Consider the following 22,654-nt stretch of genomic DNA (forward strand, 5'->3'; position numbering starts at 1 on the left):
TGTAGGTTTAAGGTTGGGTTGTGGTTGAGTTTAGGCTTAAGGTTGGGTTGTGGTTGAGTTTAGGCTTGAGGTTGGGTTGTGGTTGAGTTTAGGCTTAAGGTTGGGTTGTGGTTACGTTTAGGCTTAAGGTTGGGTTGTGGTTACGTTTAGGCTTAAGGTTGGGTTGTGGTTGAGTGTAGGTTTAAGGTTGGGTTGTGGTTGTTGAGTTTAGGTTTAAGGTTGGGTTGTGGTTATGTTTAGGCTTAAGGTTGGGTTGTGGTTGAGTGTAGGCTTAAGGTTGAGTTGTGGTTGAGTTTAGGTTTAAGGTTGGGTTGTGGTTGAGTGTAGGCTTAAGGTTGGGTTGTGGTTGAGTTTAGGTTTAAGGTTGGGTTGTGGTTGTTGAGTTTAGGTTTAAGGTTGGGTTGTGGTTGAGTTTAGGTTTAAGGTTGGGTTGTGGTTATGTTTAGGCTTAAGGTTGGGTTGTGGTTGAGTGTAGGCTTAAGGTTGGGTTGTGGTTGAGTGTAGGCTTAAGGTTGGGTTGTGGTTGAGTTTAGGTTTAAGGTTGGGTTGTGGTTGTTGAGTTTAGGTTTAAGGTTGGGTTGTGGTTGAGTTTAGGTTTAAGGTTGGGTTGTGGTTGTTGAGTTTAGGTTTAAGGTTGGGTTGTGGTTGAGTTTAGGCTTGAGGTTGGGTTGTGGTTGAGTTTAGGTTTAAGGTTGGGTTGTGGTTGAGTTTAGGCTTGAGGTTGGGTTGTGGTTGTTGAGTTTAGGTTTAAGGTTGGGTTGTGGTTGAGTTTAGGCTTAAGGTTGGGTTGTGGTTGAGTTTAGGCTTGAGGTTGGGTTGTGGTTGAGTTTAGGCTTAAGGTTGGGTTGTGGTTGAGTTTAGGTTTAAGGTTGGGTTGTGGTTGAGTTTAGGTTTAAGGTTGGGTTGTGGTTGAGTTTAGGTTTAAGGTTGGGTTGTGGTTGAGTTTAGGCTTAAGGTTGGGTTGTGGTTGAGTTTAGGCTTAAGGTTGGGTTGTGGTTGAGTTTAGGCTTAAGGTTGGGTTGTGGTTACGTTTAGGCTTAAGGTTGGGTTGTGGTTGAGTTTAGGCTTGAGGTTGGGTTGTGGTTGTTGAGTTTAGGTTTAAGGTTGGGTTGTGGTTGAGTTTAGGCTTAAGGTTGGGTTGTGGTTGAGTTTAGGCTTAAGGTTGGGTTGTGGTTACGTTTAGGCTTAAGGTTGGGTTGTGGTTACGTTTAGGCTTAAGGTTGGGTTGTGGTTGAGTGTAGGTTTAAGGTTGGGTTGTGGTTGAGTTTAGGCTTAAGGTTGGGTTGTGGTTGAGTTTAGGCTTGAGGTTGGGTTGTGGTTGAGTTTAGGCTTAAGGTTGGGTTGTGGTTACGTTTAGGCTTAAGGTTGCGTTGTGGTTACGTTTAGGCTTAAGGTTGGGTTGTGGTTGAGTGTAGGTTTAAGGTTGGGTTGTGGTTGTTGAGTTTAGGTTTAAGGTTGGGTTGTGGTTATGTTTAGGCTTAAGGTTGGGTTGTGGTTGAGTGTAGGCTTAAGGTTGAGTTGTGGTTGAGTTTAGGTTTAAGGTTGGGTTGTGGTTGAGTGTAGGCTTAAGGTTGGGTTGTGGTTGAGTTTAGGTTTAAGGTTGGGTTGTGGTTGTTGAGTTTAGGTTTAAGGTTGGGTTGTGGTTGAGTTTAGGTTTAAGGTTGGGTTGTGGTTATGTTTAGGCTTAAGGTTGGGTTGTGGTTGAGTGTAGGCTTAAGGTTGGGTTGTGGTTGAGTGTAGGCTTAAGGTTGGGTTGTGGTTGAGTTTAGGTTTAAGGTTGGGTTGTGGTTGTTGAGTTTAGGTTTAAGGTTGGGTTGTGGTTGAGTTTAGGTTTAAGGTTGGGTTGTGGTTGTTGAGTTTAGGTTTAAGGTTGGGTTGTGGTTGAGTTTAGGTTTAAGGTTGGGTTGTGGTTGAGTGTAGGCTTAAGGTTGGGTTGTGGTTGAGTTTAGGTTTAAGGTTGGGTTGTGGTTGTTGAGTTTAGGTTTAAGGTTGGGTTGTGGTTGAGTTTAGGCTTGAGGTTGGGTTGTGGTTGAGTTTAGGTTTAAGGTTGGGTTGTGGTTGTTGAGTTTAGGTTTAAGGTTGGGTTGTGGTTGTTGAGTTTAGGTTTAAGGTTGGGTTGTGGTTGTTGAGTTTAGGTTTAAGGTTGGGTTGTGGTTGAGTTTAGGCTTAAGGTGGGATTGTGGTTGAGTTTAGGTTTAAGGTTGGGTTGTGGTTACGTTTAGGCTTAAGGTTGGGTTGTGGTTGTTGAGTTTAGGTTTAAGGTTGGGTTGTGGTTGAGTTTAGGCTTAAGGCTGGGTTGTGGTTGAGTTTAGGCTTAAGGCTGGGTTGTGGTTGAGTTTAGGCTTAAGGCTGGGTTGTGGTTGAGTTTAGGCTTAAGGCTGGGTTGTGGTTGAGTTTAGGTTTAAGGTTGGGTTGTGGTTGTTGAGTTTAGGCTTAAGGCTGGGTTGTGGTTGAGTTTAGGCTTAAGGCTGGGTTGTGGTTGAGTTTAGGCTTGAGGTTGGGTTGTGGTTGTTGAGTTTAGGTTTAAGGCTGGGTTGTGGTTGAGTTTAGGTTTAAGGTTGGGTTGTGGTTGTTGAGTTTAGGTTTAAGGTTGGGTTGTGGTTGAGTTTAGGTTTAAGGTTGGGTTGTGGTTGAGTTTAGGCTTGAGGTTGGGTTGTGGTTGTTGAGTTTAGGTTTAAGGCTGGGTTGTGGTTGAGTTTAGGTTTAAGGTTGGGTTGTGGTTGTTGAGTTTAGGTTTAAGGCTGGGTTGTGGTTGAGTTTAGGTTTAAGGTTGGGTTGTGGTTGTTGAGTTTAGGCTTAAGGCTGGGTTGTGGTTGAGTTTAGGCTTGAGGTTGGGTTGTGGTTGAGTTTAGGCTTAAGGCTGGGTTGTGGTTGTTGAGTTTAGGTTTAAGGTTGGGTTGTGGTTGAGTTTAGGTTTAAGGTTGGGTTGTGGTTGAGTTTAGGCTTGAGGTTGGGTTGTGGTTGAGTTTAGGCTTAAGGTTGGGTTGTGGTTGAGTTTAGGCTTAAGGTTGGGTTGTGGTTGAGTTTAGGCTTAAGGTTGGGTTGTGGTTGAGTTTAGGCTTAAGGTTGGGTTGTGCTTACGTTTAGGCTTGAGGTTGGGTTGTGGTTGAGTTTAGGCTTGAGGTTGGGTTGTGGTTGTTGAGTTTAGGTTTAAGGGTGGGTAATGATCAGTAAGGCTGCCATAGCGTGATTTGGCTATCAGATTCAGAACGTCCCCCCCCCCCTTCAACTTCTCTAACTTTAACAAAACCCATAACCCAGAATCCAGTCCTTTCTATAGGTTCAGTCTGTTCGGCGCTGTGCTGTCACTAACCTGCCAGTAGAGCGCTGCGAGTGGTGAGCGGCCTACGGGCTGGGGCAGGTCAGTTTGGGGCAGAGGTGAAGATGATAAGATTTTCACTGGGAGTGATGAAGAAGGACGGGATCAGGAACGAGAATATTAGAGGGACAGCTCAGGTTGGACGGTTTGGAGACAAAGCAAGAGAGACAAGATTGAGATGGTTTGGACATGTGTGGAGGAGAGATGCTGGGTATACTGGGAGAAGGATGGTGAATATGGAGCTGCCAGGGAAGAGGAGAAGAGGAAGGCCAAAGAGGAGGTTTATGGATGTGGTGAGGGAGGACATGCAGGTGGCTGGTGTGACAGAGGAAGATGCAGAGGACAGGAAGAGATGGAGACGGATGATCTGCTGTGGCGCCCCCTAACGGGAGCAGCCGAAAGTAGTAGTAGTAGTAGTAGTAGTGGTAGTAGTAGTAGTAGTGGTGGTAGTAGTAGTAGTATAGAAGTAGTAGCAGCAGTAGTAGTATTACATCTAATTCCAAGGCAGCGATGTAATGTTTAAATTCCTTTATTACCTTATTCAGCCTCCATGCTTGGTAGTTGTAACGAAGGCGATTCCACATTTTCGGGGTTTTTCTTCTTCTTTCTTTCTTTCAACCCGCAACCACTTACAACAAAATGAACCGAGAGCGCCCCCAACGAATAAAATAAAACAACATCAGATGACGACACGAGAAGCATCACATGCATTATAAACCATAAACACTACATATGTGAACTCACTGCAAGAAATCTCCATCGTAACACTTGATATTAACCATATTCTATCCTGCCACGATAACGCTGCCCTGCTGTAATGAGGTATACTTAACATTTTATCATAGATTAGCATAAACATTACCTGATGATGTCATCTAAAGAGAACGGAGCACTTTTGGATAAATGGGCCTTTAGTAAAGGGCATCCAGACTCACTCGTCTGTGTTGTTTCTATGATCTCTTCCAGAGCCCGGTTACCAAGACGAGATGAGGTAGGACGGATCCACCGCTCAGACGTTCCTGGTTCTCTGTTGTGAGTCATCATGGGGTGAAAGATATAAAGAAAGAAAACGGCACTTTGTTGTGTTTTTGTGTTGCATGAGAGCGAGGACACAGAGCCAGATAAGCGGCGAGGGCGCAAATGGAACGAGACGGGGACAAGTTAACCTGGGATACCAGACAGATGGCCAGACGAGTGAGGATGGACACACACACACACAGACACACACAGACACACACACACACACACACACACACACAGACACACACAGACACACACACACACACACACACACACACACACCGTGTCACCCTGTACTTGTAGGGACCACTCATTGACTATAGTCGTTTCCTAGTCCTTAACCCTAACCTCAACCATCATAACTACATGTCTAACCTTAACCCCTACCCTAACCTTAACCTAATCCTAATTCTACCCTTAACCTTACTCTAACCTTAACCTAATCCTAATTCTACCCTTAACCTTAACCTAATCCTAATTCTACCCTTAACCTTACCCTAACCTTAACCTAATCCTAATTCTACCCTTAACCTTACCCTAACCTTAACCTAATCCTAATTCTACCCTAACCTTAACCTAATCCTAATTCTACCCTTAACCTTAACCTAATCCTAATTCTACCCTTAACCTTACCCTAACCTTAACCTAATCCTACCCTTAACCTTACTCTAACCTTAACCTAATCCTACCCTTAACTTTACTCTAACCTTAACCTAATCCTAACCTTAACCTAATCCTAACCGTAACCCTTAACCTAATCCTAATTCTACCCTTAACCTTACTCTAACCTTAACCTAATCCTAATTCTAACCGTAACCCTTAACCTAATCAAAATTCTACCCTTAACCTTACTCTAACCTTAACCTAATCCTAATTCTAACCTTAACCTTACCCTAACTACTACTTTCGGCTGCTCCCGTTAGGGGTCGCCACAGCGGATCATCCGTTTCCATTTCTTCCTGTCTTCTGCGTCTTCCTCTGTCACACCAGCCACCTGCATGTCTTCCCTCACCACATCCATAAACCTCCTCTTTGGCCTTCCTCTTCTCCTCTTCCCTGGCAGCTCCATATTCAGCATCCTTCTCCCAATATACTCAGCATCTCTCCTCCACACATGTCCAAGCCATCTCAATCTTGCCTCTCTTGCTTTGTCTCCAAACCGTCCAACCTGAGCGGTCCCTCTAATATAATCGTTCCTAATCCTGTCCTTCTTCGTTACTCCCAGTGAAAATCTTAGCATCTTCAACTCTGCCACCTCCAGCTCCGCCTCCTGTCTTTTCGTCAGTGCCAATGTCTCCAAACCATATAACATAGCTGGTCTCACAACCATCTTGTAAACTTTCCCTTTAACTCTTGCTGGTACCCTTCTGTCGCAAATCACTCCTGACACTCTTCTCCACCCACTCCAACCTGCCTGCACTCTCTTTTTCACCTCTCTACTGCACTCCCCGTTACTTTGGACAGTTGACCCCAAGTATCTAAACTCAGATGTCTTTGTCACCTCCACTCCTTGCATCCTGACCATTCCACTGTCCTCTCTCTCATTCACGCATAGGTATTCCGTCTTGCTCCTACTGACTTTCATTCCTCTTCTCTCCAGTGCATACCTCCACCTCTCCAGGCTCTCCTCAACCTGCACCCTACTCTCACTACAGATCACAATGTCATCCGCGAACATCATCGTCCATGGAGACTCCTGCCTGATCTTGTCCGTCAACCTGTCCATCACCATTGCAAACAAGAAAGGGCTAAGAGCCGATCCTTGATGTAATCCCACCTCCACCTTGAACCCATCCGTCATTCCAACCGCACACCTCACCATTGTCACACTTCCCTCATACAAATCCTGCACCACTCCTACATACTTCTCTGCAACTGCTGACTTCCTCATACAATACCACACCTCCTCTCTCGGTACTCTGTCATAAGCTTTCTCTAAATCTACAAAGACACAGTGCAACTCTTTCTGGCCTTCTCTATACTTCTCAATCAACATTCTCAAAGCAAACATCGCATCTGTGGTGCTCTTTCGTGGCATGAAACCATACTGCTGCTCGCTGATCGTCACCTCTCCTCTTAACCTAGCTTCTATTACTCTTTCCCAAATCTTCATGCTGTGGCTGATCAACTTTATACCTCTGTAGTTGTTACAGTTCTGCACATCGCCCTTGTTCTTGAAAATCGGTACCAGTATGCTTCTTCTCCCCTCCTCAGGCATCCTCTCACTTTCCAGGATTGTGTTAAACAATCTAGTTAGAAACTCCACTGCCATCTCTCCTAAACATCTCCATGCCTCCACAGGTATGTCATCAGGACCAACTGCCTTTCCATTCTTCATCCTCTTCATAGCTGCCCTCACTTCCTCCTTGCTAATCCGCTGAACTTCCTGATTCACTATCCCTACATCATCCAACCTTCTCTCTCTCTCATTTTCTTCATTCATCAGCCCCTCAAAGTACTCCTTCCACCTTCTTAGCACACTCTCCTCGCTTGTCAGCACATTTCCATCTCTATCCTTGATCGCCCTAACTTGCTGCACATCCTTTGCAGCTTGGTCCCTCTGTCTAGCCAATCGGTACAAGTCCTTTTCTCCTTCCTTAGTGTCTAATCTGTCATACAACTCACCATACGCCTTTTCCTTTGCCTTTGCCACCTCTCTCTTTGCTTTACGCTGCATCTCCTTGTACTCCTGTCTACTTTCTTCATCTCTCTGACTATCCCACTTCTTCTTTGCCAACCTTTTCCTCTGTATAATTTGCTGTACTTCCTCATTCCACCACCAAGTCTCCTTGTCTTCCTTCCTCTGTCCTGATGACACACCAAGTACCTTCCTAGCTGTCTCCCTCACTATTTCTGCAGTGGTTTTCCAGCCATCTGGCAACTCTTCACTACCACCCAGTGCCTGTCTTAACTCCTGCCTGAACTCCACACAACAGTCTTCCTTCTTCAACTTCCACCATTTGATCTTCGGCTGTGTCTTCACTCGCTTCCTCTTCTTGGTCTCCAAAGTCATCCTACAGACCACCATCCGATGCTGCCTGGCTACGCTCTCCCCTGTCACCACCTTGCCCTAACCTAATCCTAATTCTAACCTAATCCTAATTCTACCCTTAACCCTAACCTAATCCTAACCGTAACCCTTAACGTAATCCTAATTCTACCCTTAACCCTAACCTTAACCTAATCCTAATTCTAACCTAAACCTAATCCTAATTCTACCCTTAACCCTAACCTTAACCTAATCCTAATTCTAACCGTAACCCTTAACCTAATCGTAATTCTAACCTTAACCCTAAAACCAAGTCCCTACCCTGAAATAGACCCTTTCCCAGATAGCATCCGGATGTGGGCCACTTCAGGCAGTGATGCGGCACCGATGGTCTTCTTCAGGTCCTGACAAAATGGATGTGAGCCCTGAAGTGGCCCACATGTATGACAGCAAATATGGCCCAAATACGCCAAATCAAATGTGGGCTTTTTTTTTTTGGGCAAAGACGCGGTGCTCTGGGCAACATGTGATCTGGATGTGACCCTGAAGTGGCCCGTGTGGTAAATGGTGAATATGGCCCAAGTATCACAACACAAATATGGGGCCACCTCTGGCACATACGTGGCACATGCACCATTGCTATGGCTTGGTTCTGGCCCAGATCTGGCAAACAGGAGCGGACCGCCCAAGTGCCATCATTCCACGCGGTATGTGGGCCGGATGAAGTGTTGGGTGTGGGACGGGTCCGGGCCACAGCATGTTTGCTATCTGGGATGGGGACCCAGAAAATGTCCCCACAAGGTAGGTGGTTTCGGGTTTTTCTGTCCGACTGGGGACCAAATGTCCCCATCCGGATAGAAAAAATGATAGATTCCTTTGAAGCTTCTTGCTGTGGTATTTAACCATTCTCTCCTCATGCATCCTGTCTAACGAGTAAGATATAATCATCACCCCCCACCCCACCCCCGCCCCCGCCTCTTGAAATCGTTCCAGTCCGCTCTCTGTCCTCTTTGTCTGCAGGTGTGCCTCCCAGTGAATCTGGCGACAGCAGCTTTAGCAAGACAGACGACTCCAACATTTGCGAGGTAACAAGACTGTTTGGGGGGGGGGGGGGCAGATCCAGTAATTCACCGTGGCGTACGACAATGTCGAGCATTTCAAAACGACATGTAGGGGACAAACTGCATGTTTTCGCTGCAAAAACCTCCGCTCGCTTCCTCGGCGCCTCGCAGATGAGCGGGGAGATTCGGTCTTGCGTTGCAACGAGCCCTGGTCCGCGGGTTGCGTCAGCCTTATGCGGTTTAATTACCGCTCGTTATCAGGGAGACAATTGCTTTTTCTCTCATTTATCAAGCATTTGATAAACGACCAAGCACTATACATAATTCAGGGCTCTTAAGTGCAATTTAAGCAGCGTATGAGACGCCTCACGGACACGTGTTGTTTTTTTTCCAAGTCTCTAATTACAGCCGAGGGATTACGAGCTTGACTGCCTTTCCGGCAGGGCGGTAGTTTTTGCTGTTGTATAAACTTTGCTTCGGCGCAACACAAAGAGGGGAAGTGGGAAAGGTTGGCAAAATTCAGCTCTGCCCCAGATAGCGGACACGTTTGGGCCCAATCTGGGGCCCTTTTGGTACTTACGGCTCAGTTATGTGGGCCAGACGTGGGCCCGCATGTCATAAGCCGGACCTGACTTGGGTTACGGCAAGCGTCGTGTGGGCCAGACATGGCCCAAATGTAGTGAACCGGGCTTGACTTGGGTTCCAGCACATACTATGCGGGCCAGACGTGGCCCGAGTGTGGCTGAGTTGAGGCAGCCACGCCCACCCCGAGTCAACGCCGTCGCTCAAGGCCAAATGCGGGCGGTAAGACAACTGCGGATGTGGGCCACACTCGGGCCAAAGATTCTTTGCTATCCGGGGCAGAATTTTTTCAGTGTAGCGACGGCAGACTGGACACGTGGTCCATTGTTGTTGTGTGTTTTGTTTTCCGTCAGATCCCCGATATTATCAAAAGCAACCTGGATGAAAACGGCCACGGCGGAGCCCGCCACACCCCGGGTGGATTTAGGAAACACAGACACGTCACCATCGTGTAAGGACGGAAAGACTCGGAGCAGGGGCTCTAAAAGTCGAACGTCTTCCGGAGTTTGGGAGCGGCCGTTGACGCAGCATCTCGGCACTTTGGGACTGCCGGCTTCGGCTCGCGCCCTGCAGAGTGTGGGTGAACACGGTTCTGTCGGTCAAACTCCAGGGGGGGGAGATGTCCCACCGCGTTATGAAATGACGTTAAATAACCCCGTTGAAAGCTCTGGCAACCATCTTCCTCTGGAAGTGCTGCGTTAAAGGTTTTCCACGCAGCCCGTTTGCATACGCAGCAGCAGCAGGCAGACTGAAGCGGCGTCGGAGGCCTTAGGAACACCACCCCTGACCCCGTCTTATATCGACTCCTGTTTGTTTCTCTCAAATTATTTTGTTTGCCCGATTTTATACTATAATTTCATATTATAAAGCCACCCCCCCATTGTACCCGCCCCAATTACCCCACTCCTCCGAGCCGTCCCGGTCACCGCCGATCCGGGGAGGGCTGCAGACTACCACCCGCCTCCTCCCATACATGTGGAGTCGCCAGCCACTTCTTCTCACCTGACAGTGAGGAGTTTCACCTGGGGGGACGTAGCGCGTGTGAGGATCACGCTATTCCCCCCCAGTTCCCTCTCCTCTCTGAACAGGCTACCCGACCGACCAGAGGAGGCGCTAGCGAAGTGACCAGGACACACACCCGCATCCGGCTTCCCACCCGCAGACACGGCCAACTAAGACCAGTTCTTAGTGCTGCAAGTCATGCAGCCAGTATGCGATGCAACATCAATGTTAGAGTCCAGGCTGGATCATCTTCACCCTCCTCCTTCTTGCTCAAGTTTTAATTTCTGTCTGTCTCCATTATAAATGAATGTCCTGCCCCTTTTCTCCACGTGTTTAGATGCAAGACAAGCATTTCACGTGGTTGCCATTCAAAAAGAGACGTAGAAATATGTCAGATGTATATTTAATGGCAGCTGCTCTTAGCCATTTGCTGTTCTTATTATTTCCTGAATATCCTTCTCCGGATTTGTAACACCGTGTAATGTATTATGCATACCGACATATTGATGGGTGAGGTATATTTGTTCATCTCACATATGTATTTTAGTATTAAAGTTTGGTTGGGGGCGTTAAATTAAAGTGCACTTGAACCACCGTGTTTTATAAGAATCACAAACAAAACTGCATTCTACGCGGCAGTTTTCATGTACCGTAAATAAAGCTATTTAAAAAAAAAAGTCCACTGTCAATATTTTGTACATTCCCCATTTACATCTCTGTCAACGAGTGCACAAATATACAAGATATAGAACAAGGTATCTTTAATTACTGCTTAGCCTGTCCTGTTGGTGGCTGGCCAGGGCATCTCTGTTTGTCACGAGCAGAGAAACGAAGCAGAATAACGACCAAAGTTAGTTGACATTATCACCTACCCGTCAGTTATGAGGGGGTGGCTCTTCCTCTGGTTTACCCTCCAGAAATACTACGTTCAACCTTCCAAATAATCTCCTGATCACCCATAGCCACGGTCCTCGTGTACTTCACAGTACTCGTTTCTTTAGCGTGTGTACACAGCGTGCTATGCGTGTCGTTAAATATGCACATATCAATCTATATTCTAGTACCATGGGGGGGGGAAAATCACCTTAAAGAGAGGAAGGCTGCACAGAGTCAGCGTCAGAGACACTCATGGCTTCCCATGGGATAAACTAGAGATAGCCAGGACACGCAGACCTGTTCGCATATTCCTTCCAGTGTTGCTTTGTAAGCAGCACCATTGTTATACGTATAGTTGTTCCCAAAATTCCTCGTCCATAGATCCAGTTGTGTGTGTGTGGGGGGGCCCTGTGTGATGGCCTGGCGGCCTGTCCAGGGTGTCTCCCCACCTGCCGCCCAATGACTGCTGGGATAGGCCCCCCAGCATCCCTGCGACCCTGAGAGCGGTTTGGATAAGGGATGGATGGATGGATGATACCTTAGGAGCAAGAGTTGCCAAGTTTGGTACCCTGGGCGGAGAGAGAGATTTTGCGCACGTTTGTGCGCATGCGCGTACGCTTCCATTCTCTGCCATGCGCTTGGCCACGGACGGCTAACGCAAGCTAGCCGGCTGTTTACAGAGCGTTTATTCAACACGGAGATGCGCAGCGCGCACCAATCAGAGAGCACTTTAAGATGCGTCTCCATGGAAACACCCACATACAATACCCAGTTTTCGAATACTCAGCTGTCTTCTAGAGTCGGAAGCGTTCCCTTGGTTTAACCATTACTATGCCAGGGAGACCTCTACGTTCGCCGCTTCATCTCTGTTGCTATCGCGGTGTTTTGGCGTGAGATTTGCCTTGGTATCGCGAGAGCTTGATCACGATGCCAAGGCAACTCTCACTGAGACACAGCCTGAAAGCGCGAAGCGACTCACTCACTGACATCACTGCCTCACTGAGACACAGCCTGAAAGCGCGAAGCGACTCACGCCAGATGCGTGAGAGTTCGCCCCGGTTAGGCGATATCCATCCATTATCCGGACCGCTTATCCTGCCCTCAGGGTCGCGGGGATGCTGGAGCCTATCCCAGCAGCCACTGGGCGGCAGGCGGGGAGACACCCTGGACAGGCCATCACACACACACACACACACATACACACACACACATACACACACACACACACACGCCTAGGAACAATTATGGCCGACTCACCTGACCCGCGCAGACACGGGGAGAACATGCAAACTCCACACAGAAGACGACCCGGGGCGACCCCCAAGGTTGGACTACCCCGGGGCTCGAACCCAGAACCTTCTTGCTGTGAGGCGACCGCGCGAACCACCGTGCCGCCATGATCATCCAACATATCAAATTCCAATATTCAGGAGCCACCACGCAAACGGGGATGCACGGATGACACATTTTATTGCTAGGGATGTAAACCCCATTTATTTATTTACTTATTTATTTATTTGGGGGGGGGGCATTTTTGAGCTGTAAGCATGCTGGTATGGGCCAACATGAAGAACAGATTGCCCTCGCGCATGGCGAAGTCGCTGAAAAACGAGACGCATCACGCGGTCTTGTCTTGCTGGAGGTTTGCTAACCAGAGACATCGGCTGCTGTAGTGTTGGGTTGCCCGGAAAGAAGACCTGCACGCACATGGCCCTGCATGGCACATGTTGGACACATGCTGCATAATTAATTATGCATAAATATATGCATTTTTCTAAAAATGGCTAAAAACCACTTTTCTCGGCATTTCAGATGATTCTGAGCATCTTTGATTTTTTCACCTATAAAATTTTTTTTTCTGGGACTTAGAAATGTTTTGGCATTATGCAAAATATATGCATTTTTGCAAAAATGCACTTATGATCCTCATTTTTTTTGGAGGTGGTAGGTATTGTTCCAGAGAGGACCAGAAAAATAGCAGAAAATTAAAATAATTATAATTATGCATAATTATGCAAAATATGCATTTTCTAAAAATGGCTAAAAACCACTTTCCTCGGCATTTCAGATGACTCTGAGCATTGGGGGGGAGGGAGTTGGAGTGGGGGGGGGTTTAGGGGCAGGGGGGAAGGCGGTTAGCTGGCAGGATGAAGAGGAGGGAGGTGTAGACGGGTGGATAAGCAAACCGCTACATTGTAGCGGGGCTCTTCTAGTTATCCCATAATACCCCTTCTTGTCCTATTATACACGTGAGTAGGCAGTCAGACTGAAAACGAATGAACCAAAAATTCTGTGCTTTGGCCACTCCTCAATTTTCTTGATGATTTAAAGGGACAGTTCGGGATTTTTGAACGCTATCCCTATTTCATCTTCACGTCGTGCGCAGGTATGTTTCGTTGTCGCTGTCATCCAGGGGCGGATCTACAGGGTGGCAAGGGGTGGCAGCTGCCACCTCTGGGACACAGTCTTGCCACCCCAGGAAAAAATCTCTAGATCCACCACTGCTGTCATCCATCCTTTTATTCATACTGGACGTGCAGCTCCATCTCGCCTCCAATGGAGGACAAATCCACAATCCGCATTCAGTGCAAAAAAAAAAAAGGTACTCCGTGGTTCAGCCAAAATGAGCATGGTGCCACGGTCGTCGATCACAGCGAACTCGAGTGGTGATTTTAAAAGTGTATCGTCGTTTTCATCGCTATAGGGCAGAGTTTCTCAACCGGGGGTCCGCGGACCCCTAGTGGTCCGTGGTGTAATTGCAAGGGGTCCGTGAAAATAAAATATCTTTTAAAAAAATATCCTATGACATTTATAGAAATAGGATTATTTTACTCAAATGTGACTGAGACCTTTATCTACCTAAACTATAAAGGGTGACAGGACTTTTTTCTCTAATTACATCTGTTTCACAAGTGTAATCTATTGTATTTTAATAAGAGATCTCGCTCCCGTTTGCATTGTTAAAAGTTACTGCATAAAAATTCTGTTTTGTTACATATATCTGAAAGTTACTGAATACATATTCTGTTTTGTTACATATATCTGAAAGTTACTGAATACATATTCTGTTTTGTTACATATATCTGAAAGTTACTGAATACATATTCTGTTTTGTTACATATATCTGAAAGTTACTGAATACATATTCTGTTTTGTTACATATATCTGAAAGTTACTGAATACATATTCTGTTTTGTTACATATATCTGAAAGTTACTGAATACATATTCTGTTTTGTTAACTATATCTAAGTTACAACTGAAAGCTCTTATTTTTGCCCCAAAGAGTGAATAAATGCTATAATGCAATTTAAAATGCAGTTTCTACTGTTTCTATCAAATTGAACCCCCCCTCCCCCAAGATCAGGTGGAGGGGTCCTCAGGGTAGATCAAAACTACGCGGGGGGGTCCAGGACCCCAAAAAGGTTGAGAACCGCTGCTATAGGGGAATTACCGGTCTACGTCACTCCTACGTCACGCAGATTCTACTGCGCATGTCGGCTGCTGCAAGGAAGCGGCCGGCGTCGTCCCGTCGTGTCGTGCGGTCGGTTGCCAGAATCGTTTTGACAAACAAAACGACACGTTGAGGTTTTGCCGAATTCCGCCAACTCGCACCCCCTTTCAAGGCTAACCGGAGACGTCTTTGGCTGCAAGCGGTCAGAAGAAGCGACTGGAGCGAGGAACTCATTATCGCGGCGATCACGTCACAACGGGTAAGTTAACGTTAGCAGCTAGCAGGCTAATCAGCCATAACGTTGCATCGCTCGTTTTAACTTGGAACAACAAACGTTAAACAACGTCGTAATTAATGAGTCCTGTGCATATTTAACTAACAATGTTTGCAAGCAACGGAGTAATTATGTTCCAAGTTTGAGCTGAGCTAGCTTAGAAGCTAACGTACCTTGGTTCAGTTTTGCTAGAGTTGTGTTGCTAGTAACTGCTAACGTAGCGATGGCAGGCCAGTGACCTGTTTTGGTGTGTTAAGGTTGCTGTAAGTCACTGGAACACACGTTATTTGTACAGGACAGGCATCTGAGGACTCCGCCAGTCCCGACTTTGTCCCGTCTGTCTTCTGCTACTCAACCCAGTCCAGCAAAGGCGATGCAACCCATGAGAGGTAAACATGGTCACTTCCTTGTGATTTGTTGCTCACTGGGATCACCCAGCATGACTCGACGTAGCGTGACTCGAAGTGCAGAGGAGAAATGGCGAGCAATTTAATGTCGCTATATTTTTGTCAGGATTATCTCCAGTGTTTCTCAACCGGGGGTCCGCGGACCCCTAGTGGTCCGTGGTGTAATTGCAAGGGGTCAGTGAAAATAAAATATCTTTTAAAAAAAGATCCTATGACATTTATAGAAATAGGATTATTTTACTCAAATGTGACTGAGACCTTTATCTACCTAAACTATAAAGGGTAACGGGACTTTTTTCTCTAATCACATCCGTTTCACAAGTGTAATTTATTGTATTTTAATAAGAGATCTCGCTCCCGTTTGCATTGTTAAAAGTTACTGCATAAAAATTCTCTTGTTACATACATCTGAAAGTTACTGAATACATATTCTGTTTTGTTACATATATCTGAAAGTTACTGAATACATATTCTGTGTTGTTACATATATCTGAAAGTTACTGCATAAGAATTCTGCTTTGTTACATATATCTGAAAGTTACTGAATACATATTCTGTTTTGTTACACATATCTGAAAGTCACTGCATAAGAGTCCTGTTTTGTTAACTATATCTAAGTTACAACTGAAAGCTCTTATTTTTGCCCCAAAGAGTGAATAAATGCTATAGTGCAATTTAAAATGCAGTTTCTACTGTTTCTACAAATTGCAACCCCCCTCCCCCAAGATCAGGTGGAGGGGTCCTCAGGGTAGATCAAAAATACGCAGGGGGTCCAGGACCCCAAAAAGGTTGAGAACCACTGTGTTAGGCCACATAGTTTCTGTTATGTCTACATTATCTCATGAAGCCCTTTGAGGCGTGCTATGGGACTTCCGCTGACTTGAACTGAAGCCCTCATATATGTCTGTGAATGTTCTCATTCATCCAGGTCATGGTTATCCAAAGGAGTTGAATCAAGTGCCACTGGACTTGGTATCGGATATATACCAAGTCCAGTTGCACTTGATTCAACTCCTTTGGAGAAGCCCTCATATAGTGTTTGCTTTCCTGCAACGTGTACTACAACCAATAACCAGCAGGAGTCGCTGTGCTGCGACATAGCAAAGCAAACGCTGTGAGGGAATTAAGCAATTAAAAAAAAGTTGTACATTTTTTAAATTACAATCTGAATTTGCTATGAAAGACTTCTGTAGCACCATGTTCACTTTGGCTGAACCCTGGAGGTTTTTTTTGTTGTTGCACTAAACAAGGATTTTGGATTTGCCCTCCATTAATTGCACTGAGAGCCAGATTGCAAGATGGAGCTATGCCCAGTATGAAGAAAAGGATGAATGGCTGTGAAAATGAAAGCTATCTATGTACTACGTGATTGGCGAGGATAGGATGGGAAATCGGAGCAATTTCCTTTAAAGACCCCTCACAGAGAATGCCAAATAGAGAGAGCCGACAGTTTTCATTTACTCCAGGTTTTGATATCCCAGCCACTGCATGATTTGGTCGTTGAACATCGTTGAAGCCAATTTTATATATTTATTTTCATGCCTTTATTTAACAAAAAAACAAAAGATTAAAAACTGAGTTGAAAAATCTCTTTTACAAGCACTGGCAGCACCAGCAGATTTGTATTGGGGGTGCTCAGTCAGAGCTTAACTGTTAATTGGGGGGGGGTGCTACAGAACTGTGGATATACCAAGTATACGCACGCACGACCAAACACAACCGCATGCGTTGAGTGGCTAAAACACACACTGAGCAATACGAAAGTATGACAGAATAAGACTCGAGCTCAAAACAGCGCACACACAAACAAACACAAAGACCCTGTTTACACTTGGTTTTAAAATGCGTTTTCGGCAATCGGATCACAAGTGGACAGCGAGACACATCGCCATTTACACCTGTGTCTATCGTGCGTCTCCAAATGCGTCCTGCTGACCACTTGTGATCAGATTTCATTACTCCGAAGAAGAGGAAGATTTCCTGTTACGTCCTTGTCGGGGACGCATCAGGACGCATTAGCGTTTACACTACAAAAGCTATGTGGTCAAATATGTCCCAGATCACCTCAGCAAGTGGTTTGAGTAACCGGTTCACAAACGTTTTGGTGGTCGTTTACTCTTGTATTTAGAGCCGTCCACTTGAGAGCCGATCGCAAAAAAGCACATTTTAAAACCGAGTATAAACGGGGTCAGAGAGTTCCATAGCATTCTTCTTCTCCATTTAGCTCAGTGATGTAAAATCAATCAAAAATGTGGTTATCTGGTCAAGTTGGCAATCTGTATCTTCATAGTTTGTATTAGGCACGGATCTAATAGGACTTAGATGCTATCCATCCACTTACAACAGGCACAGATCAAGCAAAGGTGCTGAAGTCAAGGGACGCCATATCCGCTCTCTTAGATAGGTTGCAGGTCCTAAGTATGTTATTCATACACAGCCTGTAGCTTGGTGCCGCCACAGTTTGCGCAATCAGAAAGAGTGTGAGTTTGCTCTGTAGTTGTGCGTACATGTTTGATAACCTAGGCGACAGAATTTCAATGACATTTGACAGCACAAATATTAACTTTTCTAAATAAATGTTTATTTATTCTCACAAATGAGGCTATATTAAGAAAGGACATTTCTACAAATATGGAAGAAATCAAAATCCAGTCCATCCCCAGCCAGAGGACAATAGGGCTGTTGGTCAAAAAGCACCAACAACAAGGTGTATGCATAAGATGGCAGTCAGTATACATGGCAATTTACATGCTGGGTTGTATTGAAATCAACACCTTTCAGCTTTCAACTTGCTGACTTCACTTCACAGTGTAGTAAGGTTTAGATTGACTCACATTATTGGCTCCTACAGTGTTAAGATTGCGTAACATTTTTGACGTTTTGTATGGGACTTGTTATTCTGACATACCTGGACATGGAACTTTTTACATGTGACTGAGTTTTCCATGGAAAATATTTTCCACGACCATGCAAAGCCAACCTCAAACAGTAGACAGTGGATCATGCGTAACATATTTCATGAAATACACAATATTCAGAATGCAGAATATAGGATGGTTTGTGACCAGACGGAGGTTTTGTACTTGAACCGACCTCATTGTACTAAACGCAAGGAGAAACGCAATGGAATGAATGAATGAAGGATCAGACGGAAAGGAATTTTCCCAGACAGGTTTATAAAACCCTTTTCAGCAATTACTTCATGTACTGACACTGAAAAGCTGCTATTCATAGAGGGAGACTATTTTATGGGTGGGAGCATCAGAGAATACCTTCTGTTTCTGAAGGTGGCGAATCGGTCTGTGATTCTGTTGTGACTCAGCGGCCCTCCTGTTTTGCTCTCAACTGACATGGCTGCAAGATTGTGAAGCCTCTTCTGCCCCATTGTTTTACGCAGCCCAGCGAGTGGTTGGAAAAAAAAAACAAAATCAAAAAACCAAAGGCCAGACAGAGAGTCTGTCTCTCAAGATGAATTTGAAGTCATTTAGGGACACCAGGTTGACCAACTTTAGCTCCCTTTGGAGACAGTTCCAAGAAAAAGGGGCGAAATAGCTGAAAGCCTTTCCAATTGGGGTGTGCATGGACAATGTCCTGGGAGTGCAGTGACCTCCCTCAGGCGTTGCTCCTGTAAGTACACAACCAAGTAGGCAAAAGGCCAAGAAATGCCTGATAGATGAAGAGACACCAGTGGCTAAGCCTACGCATGTCTAATGCAGGCCAGCCAGCCCTGGAGTAAATAAAGCGTGCAGTGATGAGTCAGAGCCTGCAGCCTCTTATCTTTTTTTCCTTTTCTCTCTCATCCACATCTCGGGGTTATGAGGAGAGAATGAGCTACTGTACATCTGCGCGCCAAGAATCACGGTGCAAATTACAGCTCGGCTCCCCGACAGGATATCCCTCACTTGCTTTAATGGGCGCCGTAAACGCCAGTCTTTTAGCACGGAAACGCATTTTCTTAATTCGAATCGCTGCAGTGCCTCCTGGTAAACCTCGGTCTGACCAGTCAGCACGGCTTTCCTGTGGAGCCGGCCGAACTCGTGACCTCTATGCGGCCTTGCTGAGAGAGCCGGCCGGACAATTACGCGGCAACCTGTGGTTCACAACCTGCCAGCAGGGGGGTCAACTCACCGTGTGTCCGTTTACGGATCAGACTAAATCTCTTTGTCCTTGCATCAGTTATGGTGATATGATAGGATAATGTGATTTTCACGGCGCTGTGGTAGTGAGATAGGCTTCTATCTTATCGATCCCAGCTAATTATGGCTTTCATTTGATTTGTGTTCAGAGCGAATGTGTCTTCCCTGTTTTCCACCATGTCACTAGTGAAGCTCTGAATGGATACCTGCAGGCATCTGTCCGGTCTGTTATCTCCATGTCTTGAATGTCTGTTTAGCCAGGTCTCACCGCTGGACGTGTACACTGTGTTCTCCCAGACAGCTGAGGTCGTTGCGGTCAGTGCTGAAAACAGCAAGCTTGAAATTCTCAACCAGGTTATGTTTAAGATGCAAAATCCAAGGCTTTGCTTACATTCACTGGCTTTTATCCAACACGATAATTCCAAGTATTTCACCGTATTTCCTGCAGTACACAGACCTCCTCTATCGCCTCTATGGATTACTGCCCAGTTCTACTGGACAAGCAATGGCATGCATGAAAATATTGTAAGCAAATCAAAGAACGCTCTTCTTTTATACTCTTTTAATTTATTGGGTTTTTTTTTTTTCGACTCCTGATGAAATACACGGTCAGTGAGCAAATAACATCCCAATGGGAATCGTGATTTCTATGGGGTGTGTTGGGGCCCTCTGGAGACGAGAAGTCACACGGAAATCTGCGGCTGCATTTGCCGGAGCCGTCTATTTCACGGGAGGATTATTCTGTCACCGAGTCACTTTGAGCACAACACTCACACTGTATCAAGAACAAAGTCAATCTGTGTCACAGCAACGCTTTACTGCAGTAGACCTCGCCATCACGCAGCGTAGTGTGCGTCGGGGCTGCGCCATATATAGCGTCAGGATCGACAATGCAATATACACGAGCAGTGGTCACGCCGCAAAGGATGCAATGTAAGGCAAATTGGGCCCATCGGTCACGCTGGGTCGTAAAACTCATTGCGTGATAGATAATGAAATCTAGCAAGGTCCACGTTTTTATGGCCACTCTTGAAAACTATTCTTGTGCATCTGACAAATAATATAACTTCCTGTACTTTAATGACTTTTTGGACAGCTGCCTTATTTCCCCCTATAAGAGCCCCCTAATCATCGCCGGAGGGATAAATTATTTGCAAAGGGAGCTCTGAAAGTTAAAAGCTGTTGGAATCATGCAACTCCTATATTGCATATTGAAAAAACAACAATATTGCAATGTTGACCTTTTCTGCAGCATCGTTCGGCCTGGCTGTGCAGCACATTTGTCTACTCACTGTATTTGATGTTTATAGGACAGTGGGAAAGCTACGGACCACCTCCAGTCGACGCTTTGCCATTCGATTGCCATAAGCTGCTGCTGCTGCCGCCTCTCCCTTGGAATCAGGAGGGTAATGGATGGAGCCCTGCCACACCCCCCTGACATGGCGGAGAGATATCTGAGGGCATCTTGACAGAGAGCGAGGCTCTCCCCTCACAGCTCGCAGTAAGAAACCTTATAGTCTAGGAAACTGTAGACGTAAAAGCTATTATCCGTTATGTTTTCGGGTTGTTGTTTTTTTTTCCCTTTCCTGCAAATTGCATTACTGTCTGTAATGTTCCAGTCCATTTGGCTGCGTTTACATGCGAAGTATGAGAGAAGGAAAATCAGCGTCATCGCCTCATTCATTTCTCAGGACCAAGATACTGTCTTATTTAATCTAATGCAATTTAGCCATTCAGCTTCATAACGCGCGAGCGCATTATGAGGTGTGGTTACCTTTGAATGCGGTACTTATTATTATAATCACAACATAATATAATATATATTTTGCTATAATAGAATACTGTTGTTGACTTCATACAATACATTGTTTCAATTCAATTTGCACCATCGTTGCAAGTTAATCATTGTGTTTAGATACAATATTCTCATACTATATTTCAGTTGTGATTTCATCAAGCACCTAATGGGTGGGTTTTCAAAACGTGCAGAACTCGGCACACAAAATGGCTTGCTGGTTGGGAGTGGCTTGAAAGAGTTAATGAACAGAACTAATAAAAATAATGAATAGAGCTGTAGTAATGAGTATTGATAAGCCATTTATAATTCAACTTCTCAACTCATCCTGGCTTTCAGGACCCTTCCCTAAGCAGTTTCACCATTGCATAAGGAATGTCTTGGCCAATTAATCTTCCAAAGCAGACTTTAATTATCAAATTGGCTTCATGCAGAGAGCTGAGCCGCTGTGCAGCCTGGCTGACAGACACCCATCTGAGGTCCAGCCTTGACCACAGTGTAACACCACGTGAGAGACGAACACACGCCTCTGAATAAAAGCATGGCCAGTGGGGAAAATTGGTCATACTGACACTGCTGAGACCACCATTTACGTACTGTGCCGTAACAGTAGTGTGGATCCGGTGCGAATCAGAATACTTTATTATACTTTATGTATAATTTATATATCATATATAATTATATATAATAGATATCATTTTTACTATATATATCATATATAATATATACTTTTTATGTAATATATATATAATATATATTATATTATATATTATTATAATATATATATTACAATATACCCCTCTGAGAATCGCCACCTTAACGTGGTGGAGGGGTCTGTGTGTCCCGGTGATCCTGGGAGCTGTGTTATCAGGGGCAGTAGCCCCTAGTAGGGTCTCCCAAGGCAAATTGGTCCCAGGGGAGGGGCCAGACTAAGAGCAATTCCCCAAAAACCCAGTGAAATTATACCAGCAGAGTTACAGCACCTCGCCCGGAAAAGGGAAACCGGGCCCCCTCCTGGAGCCAGACCTGGGAAGAGAGCTCACTGGCGAGTGTTTGGTGGCTTGGCCTTGGCCTATGGGGCCCGGTCGGGCCCAGCCCGAAAAAACAACATGGAGCCACCATCTCGTGGACCCACCACACGCGAGAAGGGTGCAATGCAGGCCGGGCAGCAGGCAAAGGTGGGGACCGGGGCGTGCCGATTTCTGGCATCGCAGATTGGTCCTCGGGACGTGGAATGTCGCCTCTCTGGCAGGTAAGGGGCCTGAGCTGGTGCAGGTGGTGGAGCAGTACCAACTAGATACTATAGTTGGGCTCACCTCCACATGGGCTCTGGTACCAAACTCCTGGGGAGGGGCTGGACTCATTACTTTTCCAGAGTTGGCCAAGGTGACAGGCACCGGGCGGGTGTGGGGATACTCACAAGTCCCCGGTTGAGCGCCGCCGTGTTGGAGTTCTCCACGGGAATGAAAGGTTCGCCTCTATATTACTGCGGGTCGCTGGGGGTAAGGCTCTGACTGTTGTGTGTGCTTATGCACCGAATAGCAGTTTGGAGTATCCGGCCTTCTTGGAGTCTCTGGGTGGTGTCCTGGATAGGGCTCCACCTTGGGACTCTATAGTTCTGCTGGGGGAATTCAGTGCTCATGTGGCAACGATGGAAAAACCTGGAGGGGCGTGATTGGGAGGAACGGCCTTCCCAATCTGAACCTGAGCGGTGCTTTGTTATTGGACTTCTGTGTGAGT

General features: G+C 45.8%; 1 protein-coding gene across 2 annotated transcripts in view; it reads left to right on the top strand.

Moving 5' to 3' along the window:
• Positions 1 to 9,844, top strand: part of igsf5a (immunoglobulin superfamily, member 5a) — a 28,641-nt gene extending 18,797 nt beyond the window's left edge. For both annotated transcript variants that reach the window (XM_056285256.1, XM_056285257.1), the window contains 4 exons: positions 4,286 to 4,310; positions 4,422 to 4,513; positions 8,349 to 8,413; positions 9,325 to 9,844. In XM_056285256.1, coding sequence (XP_056141231.1) covers positions 4,286 to 4,310; positions 4,422 to 4,513; positions 8,349 to 8,413; positions 9,325 to 9,426 — 284 coding nt within the window. In that variant the 3' untranslated portion in view covers positions 9,427 to 9,844. The remainder of the gene's footprint in view (positions 1 to 4,285; positions 4,311 to 4,421; positions 4,514 to 8,348; positions 8,414 to 9,324) is intronic.
• The last annotated feature ends 12,810 nt before the right edge of the window (positions 9,845 to 22,654 follow it).

The sequence above is a fragment of the Lampris incognitus genome, chromosome 8 (genome assembly GCF_029633865.1).
Source record: "Lampris incognitus isolate fLamInc1 chromosome 8, fLamInc1.hap2, whole genome shotgun sequence".
NCBI classification, from domain to species: domain Eukaryota; kingdom Metazoa; phylum Chordata; class Actinopteri; order Lampriformes; family Lampridae; genus Lampris; species Lampris incognitus.